General features: G+C 38.4%; 1 protein-coding gene across 1 annotated transcript in view; it reads left to right on the top strand.

The window, feature by feature from the left end:
- Nucleotides 1–1,393: 1,393 nt before the first annotated feature.
- The window catches only part of LOC143040510 (sodium-coupled monocarboxylate transporter 1-like), an 18,756-nt gene continuing 8,187 nt past the window's right edge, over nt 1,394–11,962 (top strand). Inside the window, exons 1-6 of the mRNA XM_076211602.1 lie at nt 1,394–1,625; nt 1,834–1,967; nt 2,501–2,689; nt 3,664–3,818; nt 8,826–8,966; nt 11,609–11,827. Of these exons, the coding sequence (XP_076067717.1) occupies nt 1,394–1,625; nt 1,834–1,967; nt 2,501–2,689; nt 3,664–3,818; nt 8,826–8,966; nt 11,609–11,827 (1,070 nt within the window). The remainder of the gene's footprint in view (nt 1,626–1,833; nt 1,968–2,500; nt 2,690–3,663; nt 3,819–8,825; nt 8,967–11,608; nt 11,828–11,962) is intronic.

Below are 11,962 nucleotides of genomic sequence, written 5' to 3' on the forward strand. Positions count from 1 at the left end.
TGATTAATAATAATAATAATAATAATAATAATAATAATAATAATAATAATAATAATAATAATAATGATAATAATAATAATAATAATAATGATGATGATGATGATGATGATGATGATGATGATGATGATGATGATACTAATAACAATAATAATAATAATAATAATAATAATAATAATAATAATGATAATAATAATAATAATAATAATAATAATAATAATAATAATAATAATAATAATAATGATAATAATAATAAAAATTATTATAATAATAATAATAATAATAAATTTATTTGGCAATGAATCAATATACATGAAGTGCAGATAATGAAAAGAACACATAGTTCGAAATAACAATTACAATTGCCGAGGATAACACAAAAAAGCATGTAAGCTTATTTCCATTGTGGTCCTCATTAGACTGTTTTTCTACACTAAGTTACACAGACAACATACGTAGGGGTTAAGGGGACCAGAGACAATCATGAGTAATACCAATCAGTACACATATGACACATAAACATTATTATAGATTTGCTAATACTACTAAAATGTTCGTAACACGTAGGATATTGAGACCAAAACTTGAGCACCATCACGATAAGGAACATTCCATTATGCATCAGGAACAACAACAATTCCGACAATAATTAATCAAAGGGTTTAACAAGGGTGATACAGATAAAGTCATTATATTAAGACAGTAGGGCAGGACTCGCTGTAGTGGATTTGAATTGGACTAATTTGGATTTAAGTCGGAAATAAGCAAGAACTAGTTTACCAATGGAGTGGTTAACGAAGGAAAAGACTCGGCAACCTTGCACGTAGCGCTGAAACTATTTTTTGTTTTAAGAGAAGGCTAGATCATTTCATGGATGGGGATAATAGATAGTAATAGATATGGAACTGCCTAGTGTAGGCCTTATGGTCTCTTACTGTCTCCTTCATTCCTATATTCTTATGATCTTAATAATGAAATCAGTGAACGGAATGAACCTCATGTAAAGGTGATGGAATATAGTGTAATTTAAAGTTTTGTGATTCGTTTCAGAACTAAAGAGGAAATTAAAAACTGACAAAATAAGAGAAAAAGTAAAAAGAAGTTAAGAAGGAGCATCTTAAAAATTAAACTTTGCATATGCAAATCATTACTGAAAGACTCCTGAGTATTACATAAGAATTCCTTATAAGATTGCATTCACCTCCCCCTCTTTCACCTTGGATTATGAACCAATCATCCAATCATAATTGTTCTCGTTATTCCTCTACAGACACTCTCCGTTTTACGCATTGTCGTTATCAAACTAGCAGCGTTAGTTGACGCTCTGTGAAACGTCGTCCTCGACGACCAGACTTCTAGCTCAACCGAGGTCCCACATTGCCCCTTGTCCCCGAACATGTCGGCGGAAGAAGGAACGGAAGTTTTCGGAGGGGGCGAGTTTGGTGTCGTCGACTACGTGGTCCTGACGGTGCTGACAATGATTAGTATCGTGGCGGGAACGTCGCTGGCCATACGGAAGAACAAGAATAACAATGCCGACGACTACCTGCTCGGGGGCAGGTCTATGGGCATCGTCCCTGTTGCACTTTCTCTTCTTGGAGGGTTCGTGTCAGCCATTTCTATTCTGGGTACGTTTTTTATCATTTTATGTATGTATTATTTGTTTTGTAATATGTGGTATTCTAACAAGCATGGCAATCGAAAACAAATGCAAACTATTAGTACCTTAGCAGATTACATAGAATGAATTACGACTAAATTGTTGATCCCCAACGTGAGATTTGATTTGAACGATGGAGACGCAAAGTTGACTTGAAGCTTTATCGTTTCCAACAGGCAATGCAACGGAAATGTATTACAACGGGACTCAGCTTTCCCTCTCTTTGTTGGGAAGCCTTTGGGGAGTTATTATATCGTCACAGTTGGTCCTACCAGTACTCTTTCCACTCAAACTTGTCTCCGTCTATGAGGTAAAGTTGGTGTAGAATGTATATTAGGCATCCTCTTGAGTTCATTCGTATCTATGTTGCTCTCAGATCAACTTTGACTGTTGTTGTGTGTTGATATTTGTTGTAATGTTAGTTGGGCTTAAGTCCACCGCTCCCTCTAAGCTGTGCGCTTTTGCGTGCGCACATTTTTTACAACTAGTGCACATAATAAAGAATGTGCGCATACAAGATTTTCAAATGATATTAAAATCCATTCAATAAAGAAGTTCCACCAAAACATCAGCTTATAAATCCTCTAAAAAATTGTAACTTGCTAACCGTTAAACCAATAATTGCTTTGTTTTTTGGAGGTAATATGTAATACAAACTTACAGATTGTGCGTATTTGCTTGAATGATCAGATGGGGACTCGCTTGGGTGTCTGCATACTTTTCAGTGTAGGCAAAGTCTGCGCACAAGCAAATTTCTGGGCAGACTCACAGCAACAAATTAGAGGGAACATTGCTTAAGTCCACTGTCAATTACACTTCCTTTTCATCGTCTTCCTCCTCCAGTACCTCCAATTGCGCTTCAACTCGCGCATACTCAAGAAGTTAGCATCACTCTCCCAAATTCTGAACGTGGCGTTTTACTTGGGGGTCTGTCTCTACGCGCCCTCCCTCTCCTTCTCGACAGTCACCAACATCCCAACTTGGATCTCCGTCGTCTCCATGGGCATCATTTGTACTGTCTACGTCACCATCGTACGTAATCTACTGCTGGTTTTTCCTTTCCCATAAACTTAAAGGTAGCGGCACACTAGGCTAGCATGCTACTTGCATTTGCTACTTCCTTTGAGTAGAAATGACTCTGTTTACAATATTCTAGACTTCCGTAAGAACATCTCATTAATGTGTCTAACATTCGTATAGGTTTAATTTGTCTTAGTTGGACGTTCACCTTCTCACCATATGACGCAAGAGTAATTTGACAATTGGAAACTTGAAAAACAAAATTTCTTAACCGAAGTCGTTTCTACTCAAAGTAGCAAAACCAAGCAGCATGCTAGCGAGAAATACCATATTTTCTCGACCTTGTGTACAATGTACATGTGCATGGGCACTCTGAAGATTGTTGATAATTTTTCAGCAGAGCTCAGACTCTCGTAGATGATACTTAATGTTCTTTCTTCGTCATCCTCACACCTGGGACATACATGAGTTTTAGTCTTTCCTTATGAGACTCTGTTCTCCTTTCCTTCAAATGGGGGATGTTTACTATACATCTTATGAAGTCAATACTCTAGAAACTTTGATGATATCCTTACGGATCAGAGTCTCTGTTCTCCTGTCCTTCAAATGGGGGATGTTTACTATACATCTTATGACGTCAATACTTTAGGAACTTTGATGATATCCTTACGGATTAGAGTCTCTGTTCTCCTGTCCTTCAAATGGGGGATGTTTACTATAAATCTTATGAAGTCAATACTTTAGGAACTTTGATGATATCCTTACGGATCAGAGTCACTCAGCAACCACAAATGACTGGAAACTAATCTCTTAAAATAGAATGGCGATTTCTTAACTTCTACTACTCCTTCTTTCCATTGCATTTCTTAAATCTCTTCTTCACCACTTCTGCTATTCCATCTGTTCGGCGTGATGTTGTCCACCAAGGACTGAAGTCTCGCTCATCGCCAGTGTAATTCTAGATGAGTTTCTTCCTTAACACCCAGGGCGGGGTCCGTGCTGTGGTCTACACAGACGTCCTCCAGACAAGCATCATGTTCTTTGGAGTGGCGATCATCGTCCTCAAGACAACTGTCGGCCTTGGAGGGTTTTGGACCGTGTGGGACTTGGCAGGTGAAGGAGATCGCCTCGAGTTCTTCAAGTGAGTTCCTAGATCTTGGCCAGTAGGCAACGGGTGGAGGTGTAGCATGGTCACGCCTTAAAGAATTCGTTTTCAATAACATTCGTGTACCGATATTAATTTCCTGTATTAATAATTGCCACCCCGCTAGAATTAGTATTATGGAAATATAATATTGTTGAAACTTTTATGTACCAAATATCTTTATGTAAATATCTACAAATGTTAGTAGTAGTATTCTGTAAGGTTAGAATTGTAATACGTTTTGCCTGGTGCTGTTATATTATTAGCCTACTACCACAGCCAATGGCGAGTGACGTGCATCCTACCAGCTGGCATCCGACGTGGGTCAACGCCTCGGCATGCTCGGCTCGAATTATCAGTCTTGTGCTTTGAAGCTCAAAGCAACAGCCCCGCTCAAAAACAAAGAATAAGCACTCTATACCAGCGTTTTTCAAACTGTGGGTCCCGATCCTTTTGTGGGCGCGTGAAAAATAAAATGAGTCGCGACAAAAAAGAAAGGAAATGAAAAATACGCAAGTGAGAGCAAGGCGGAGGAGGAGGAGAAGGAGGAAGAGATGATGATGAAAAATTAACGTTTCTTGAAATCTCTTATTTCTTTCTTTCCCTCTCCGTTTCCACTTTTCATTTTTCCTTCTCCCTCGATATATATATATATATATATATATATATATATATATATATATATATATATATATATATATATATATATATATATATATAAGGTTCCAATATTGGAACAACCTTATTTGATAAATAACGATTGAATAGCTAGCTGTCGACAGTTCCGTACCAAACATTTTTTTCCTGTCTTTACTAATTTCATATGCTTACCTTTAATATTCCTGTCAGTCTTTACTAATACTTTAGTGAACTCAGACTTACTCTCCGCACTTTTAGATATCGTACTATATCTAGTTTTTATATATATGATATATATATATATATATATATATATATATATATATATATATATATATATATATGTGTGTGTGTGTGTGTGTGTGTGTGTGTGTGTGTGTGTGTGTGTGTGTGTGTGTGTGTGTGTGTGTGTGTGTGTGTGTATATATATATTTTTCCAGAAACCACCGGGAAATTGAAAAAAAAAACAGATACCGAACGTTTTCGTCTATTTAGACATTTTCAAAGGAACAAAAAAGCAATACAGAAAGAAACAATAAATACATAAGAAGACAAGGATACTCGGAGAGGTCCCATGTTACATTTTATCACATACCTAAGTATTATGGGTCGCGATGTAAACTGTGGTTCTTGCTGTGAGTCGCAGTAAAAAAAAAAAAAAAAAAGAAGTTTTAATAACGTTGCTCCAGACAAACGTTTGATGATTATCATTGAGCCATGAACGATAATCGTTGAGCGATAATCGCACAGAACAAAACGTACCTTCAGGCGGAGAAAGACAGGAGGAGATGGACAGTAGTTGATAAAGAGTGGATGGCGAGAAGAGAGGGAACTATGAGAAATAGAATCTTGATATTCATAATCCAATACTAGGTCGCCTAAGTTTTCCATTCTTTCCTACGGATTCTTGGATAATTTTACATTTACCCCTCTGCTGCACTGTCATTGTAGAATCAGTATTCACCAGGGGTCCGTGTTTTTCGGACCATGAACTGAAATTTAATTATCTTTACCAAGAAAGATGCCCAACATATTAGCTGTCATTCAAACGAACTAGATAATCAAGAATATCTTAGTTAACAAAATAGTTTGAAAATCGGCCATTAGAATTCAATCTCGGTGGATGTGGAGCATCACCCAATAGTAAAAATAATGCTGAGAGCATAAAAAAGAATAAATATGTATATACCAAAGGTCCCTTTTACTCCCTTATACGGTAGGGCAGCCGAATCAAAACATACACCAACCCCACACCCATTTCATACCCATCTTAAATATCCATTTATTGTCCCTACCATTTGAGCTCCTCGTGAAAGAAGGGGCCAGTCCTGCTTCCCGCCACATCTCTTGGGCCAGAGGCAGTGCAGCAAGGCACAAACACGTCTACTGCTGGAATAAGCCGTAACTGGTTTACCCCCACAGCTTCATTAGATGACGACCCTCTCCCACCCCTTCCAATCGACAGATATAAAGGGCAGACAAGAAGAAAACCCTTCGAGTGACGTCATTTCGTTGTTCATTTACAACCACGTTCCATTTATGCACGTCTTTTTGCCCTCTCCCTTCCTTGCTCGATAGACATTCTTCTTATATCCAGTGCCCGCATCACCACGTTCCATTTATACACGTCTTTGGCCCTCTCCCTTCCTTGCTCGATAGACATTCTTCTTATATTCAGTGCCCGCTTCACCACGTTCCATTTATACACGTCTTTTGTCCTCTCCCTTCCTTGCTCGATAGACATTCTTCTTATATCCAGTGCCCGTTTCACCACGTTCCATTTATACACGTCTTTTGTCCTCTCCCTTCCTTGCTCGATAGACATTCTTCTTATATTCAGTGCCCGCTTCACCACGTTCCATTTATACACGTCTTTTGTCCTCTCCCTTCCTTGCTCGATAGACATTCTTCTTATGTTCAGTGCCCGCTTCGCCTTGTCCATCCACCTTATTCTGAGTATTCACTTTAAGCCCTACCCCCCATCTACTCATGGTTTTCACATTCTTTTTGCTACTTTTTCTTCACTAATTCTTTTAATATGCCCAAACCATTTCATCATTGTTTGATTAAGTCCCCTTCATCCATTCATATTTTTCACATTCCTGCTAAGTTTTCTTCATTGATCCTTTCCATATGCCCAATTCATCCCAGTGCTCAACCATATATTGCTCATTTCAAACATTTTCTTTTTATTCCCTCGGGCCAAAAGGGAATCTAACCTCATCGAAGAATACAAAAACATTTTCAATGTTTGCATCTACCTTCATCCATTTCTTTCCTGTGGTAAATTTTTTTTTTAAATTTCCCCTGACTCATGTTGCTTCATTCAACTCCTTTCACCTTCTTCCTTCACCACAGAACAGGCAAGCGTTCTTTGTCCGTTTTAGTCAAATATAATCCCACAAACTTTTGCCAAATGACGTTTGCTGGCTGGCTGGACGGGTTAACTAGGGCGTCGCTACTTGCGGCGGAGGTCGAGGGGATGGCGGTTCGAACCCTGCCACCGGTGAGTTGAACCAAGGACATGGTTCATTAGATTCCACGCTACAAAGTCCTCTGTGAGGGGCACCATTCTAGCCCACAGATAAGGGGGAAGTTTCGCGACGTTATTCCAAATCAAGTCACGTATGGCCAAGCCCTCCACCTCTGGTTTCTATGTCTACGTACTTGGAAAAGGGGACTATCACACTGGGCTATTTTTCCTCCGACTGTTTGAGCAGATTTTCAGCCCGTAGCTTTCGGGAAGGAATTTGATATGCTGGAGGTAAATAATTGTTCTTCAGCATATCAATTGACATTCTGTGTGGAGGGGAGTGGAGTGTATCTAGGGATGGAATGGGTGGGAATGATTTTATGCCTTTTTCTTTTTGGCTACCTCCCTTGAAAGGGGGAAAAAGCCTTGGTATATGTATGTATGTATGTATGTATGTATGTATGTATGTATGTATGTATGTATTTTTGTTAAGAAAACAAAAAAAGATTATCTCAAATCATCTAACCAGTGTATTTCCACCTCAGACAAAGCAAATAATTCTAGGACTAATTGCGCGATCTTTTTATTTTAAAAGTCCATCTGTTGTTCACAAGCTATGTAAATCGTTAGTTCGTCCATATTTGGAATATGCTGTTTCCGTATGGTTACCGAATCTCATTGAAGTCATAGACATATTGGAAAAAGTACAACGGTAAGCCACAAATCTGACTCCAAATGCCAAAAATAAATCATACGAAAATCGACTAAAACATATGAATCGATTTTCAGGGGTGATTTGATACAGGTCTTTAATATTCTAAAAAGAATTGACAACATAAAAAATTGCGAAATTTTCACACTGAATGCGAATCTGACAAGAAATAATGGTCTCAAACTGTCAGGAAGTAGATTTGTTTTGGAAGTGGGTAGAAACAACTTCGCCAACCGTGTAGTTATTGAATGGATTAAACTTCCTGCAGAGTCAGTGCAATGTAGTTCAGTTCGAAGTTTTCACATTCGTTTAGATAAACTCCGAAGCAAAATGCTGTAATGCCTGCCATTTATTTTATTTTACAAATTCATTTATTATTATTAATCATTATTTTCTGTTTATTTTTCATTATTTGTTTATTTATTATCAAATATTATTATTTATATGTTTATTTATCATCATCATTTATTATTCATCTGTTTGTTTATTATTTATCATAATTTACTTATTTTATTTATTTATTTATTTATCTATTCATTTATTCATCTATCGATTTTTTCCGCATCCGACCTAGTTATAGACCAAAAGGTCACCTGTCATTCATGCACTGCATTACTAACGTTTTTCAGCTTGGTGTAGGGATTTTACGGCGGAAAAAGTGTTGGAAGTTGGCCATACCGCCGATTAATCGGAAGTTGAAGGTAAAATAGCCCAGTGTGATAACTCCTTTGTTTATTATTTATCATCATTTCTTATTTTAATTATTTATTCATTTATTTATTTATTTATTTATTTTAAATAGAGGGGGGTCGCCGATTTAATGAAGCGGCCTTGCTGTGGATGTGCTGTGTCTTGCGACACTGCTTCTGACCCAGGGCAGTGGACAAGGTGCAGGGATGACCCGTCATCCAGGAGGTGCTCAGATAAGAGGGAGGGTGGAGGGGTATGGAGTGTATTCAGGGATGGAATGGGTGTGATAACTCCTTTACGTCCTAATGATCGAAACGTCATACGGATTCGTTTATTTTTTTTTTTTTTTTTTTTGTTTTTGTTTTTTTCAGCCTGGACCCGAGTCCACTCGTGCGTCATAGCTTCTGGAGTTTCCAGGTCCTCGGCATCTACTTCGTCTTTCCACATGATGTTTCCTCTGTCATCGACCCTCTCTGTTGGTTCTTTTCAGCATGGACCCAAGTCCTCTCGTACGCCATAGCTTCTGGAGTGTCCAGGTTCTCGGCATCTACTTCATCTTCTCTGTACTCACACTCAGTCAGGGTCAGTTCCAGCGGCTCATCTCCGTCAGAACTCTGGAGCAATCGCAAAGGTAGGTACGTTTCATTTGGAGCGGATACAACTGGTTGGTTTAATACAACCAGGGATTGTGTAATGCCTAAAAGTATACTGATGATTCATAATACGACTGGATGGTGTAAGGAATGGTTTGGGATTTGAGGGAAAGACAACGACACTTTCTATTTCGTTTGGCAAGGTAGTTCATGCCATGTTGCCAAATGAAACTGAAAGTGTACGGAGTATTGCATTTCCCTCAAACCTCAAGCCATTCGTAACACCACGGAATCGTATTATGAATACATATATATATTCCTTAAATAGATAACGTAGGACTAACAGTGAGACAGATCACCATGCACAGGTCATCGCTAGATGTTTAACAAAGCTCAAGTAAGAGTCGATAGACTGTGGTCTATCTATATAGGACGATTCACAATAGTCCTTTATTTTTTATTTTATTTATTTATTTATTTATTTATTTATTTATTTATTATTATTATTATTTTTTTATATGACGGCCGTTTCTAATGGCATATTATCGTGTCCACCCAGCGGTTGTCTTTCGTGGATAGGGTTTCTTGAACGAACTCCTGAAACAAGCCCTGTTCACACCGAACAGACATTAGGAAGCCAAAGAATGGCGTCGTTGATGACGTATCTGAAACGTTTGTTAGTCCATATTTGTAAGAGCTTGAACAGTTGTTTTATCTCTGAATTTGCGTCTGTCACAATTCATTAACCACTTCGGTACGATGAGGCCAACGTAGGTGCCACGAGGCGTGAGTACATGAGAATGCTGGCGTCGGCCTCTTGATTATGTATATATATATGCATATATACATATATATATATGTGTATATATATATATAGATATATGTATATGTATATATGTATATATACATATATGTATATATATATATATATATATATACATACATATATACATACATATATATATGTATATATGTATTTATGTATGTATTGTGACATCATGACAGGTTTATGAATGGTAATTACCTCTGAAGAAGTCTCAAAGGCGAAACCGGTCAGAATAAAGTCTCTTGTTCTCAATCGTGTCTTTCCATTCTTACCATTCATAAATATGTATGTATATATATATATTTATGTACATATATATATATTTATGTATATATGTATATATGTTCGTAAATAGCTGGAGTCCAGGAACCATTATTATGGGAGAAAGCATACGCTGGACTCGACGTTCGTCAATTCATTCCGTCGTTTCGAACCCTGTCCGGGGTTCGTCTTCAGGGTAATACAGTGGTAGCAATGGAAATGTACATAAATAAGGGGAATTTGGTACACTGCGTCGGATTGTAACGGTTACTGTGGAGACCTGTCCCAGTGTACCAAATTCCCCTTATTTATGTACATTTCCAGTGCTACCACTGTATTACCCTGAAGACGAACCCCTGGACAGGGTTCGAAACGTCGGAATAAATTGACGAACGTCGAGTCCAGCGTATGCTTTCTCCCATAATATATATATATATATATATATATATATATATATATATATATATATATATGTGTATGCACAACACTCAATGGGTCCCAGTGATTAGCGATACGTCTCTCTTGATAGCCTAGTTGGTAAGTCACTGCCGCGCTTGTCACGAGGATGCCGGGTTCGAGTCCTTGGCAGTATCGTATTTCAATTTCTGTTGTCGACCTTTGATGGCGTAGAGTTAAAGTGCATTGTGGTTGTTAAAATTATATATATATATATATATATATATATATATATATATATTTATATATTTTTTTTTTTATTTTTTTTTTTTTTTTTTTTTTTTTGTAGTTGTACATGAGTTACCCCCGGGTTCTATGAACTGGTTTGATGGCGTTTTCTGTGTTTATTATTACTCAGAGTAAAAGAAAAGAAGTAATACAGTAGTGACTTTATATTTTATAATGCAAGTCATCATATCTTGTCGCACCAGAACCGTGTCCATATAAGGGCAGTTTCATTTGCTTTCCTAAGGTCTTGGTCGGAGCAATGGGGACTCAATGGACATTCCCGGAGGACGTGGACCATCGTCTGTACTTCGCCACAGGGACATTGAGGGCTATTGGTGTATCCCCACTTGTGTTTGTTTTCTTTCGTTTTGCCCACCTTGGCTCTTCCTCTGTTTAAGGTAACCCAGTCCTTCCTGGTTAGGTTTGCTCCTGGGGGCAAGGTCTCATAATGCAAGTAATGTGATGATATGTACGTTTGGCAACCGATGCTGCGCGTGAGAATTCGAGTCGTACAGAAGTGGTTAAGTTTTTTTTTTTTTTTTTTTTTCTTTAACACAGACTTATCTCGTATTTCAGAAGTTTTTGTCTATGAGTATTATGAAAAATTAGCCTCTTTTTTTTAATTTTAGCTAACAATCTGGCATTTCTTCCTCTTAATCCCATCCAATAGATTATATTTATTCTCGCCACTTACATTGATCCCCGACCAAAGTCTGGCATAAGGACAATAGACTTTTTAGGTCTTGGTGCACACAGTGCAAAAATCTTACTGGTCTTTCAGGCTCTGTGTCTGTCACAAGGACCCGAGCCCTCTTGTGCGTCACAGCTTCTGGAGACTCCAGGTCCTCGGCATCTACTTCGACTTTTTTGGTCTTGTTGTACACTGCAAAAATCTTACTCTTCTTTCAGGCTATGTTTTCTCTTCTGGTTCGGGGTACTTATTCTGTGGACGATATTCAACTTCTCCGGGTTGGTGGCCTACGCCCAGTACAAAGACTGCGACCCGCTGACAGCCGGGCTTATCGACAAGAAGGACGGAATCATCCCCTTCCTCGTGTTGGACCAGTTTGGCAACGGCCTGGGCCTTGTCGGCCTGTTCGTTGCTGCCATCTACGGGGGCGTCCTGAGGTGAGTGGACTCGGGAGCTCCGTGGTGAGCTCGGGGAATAAAGGGTGTGTGATGCAAATCCATGTGAACAAGTTGTATAGACACGGTAAAGGAAACATGGTCTGGAGGTGAAGCCTTTGTTCCTAACGTTTCGTC

The sequence above is a fragment of the Oratosquilla oratoria genome, chromosome 28, assembly GCF_046742065.1.
Source record: "Oratosquilla oratoria isolate Oo_2021 chromosome 28, ASM4674206v1, whole genome shotgun sequence".
Lineage (NCBI taxonomy): Eukaryota > Metazoa > Arthropoda > Malacostraca > Stomatopoda > Squillidae > Oratosquilla > Oratosquilla oratoria.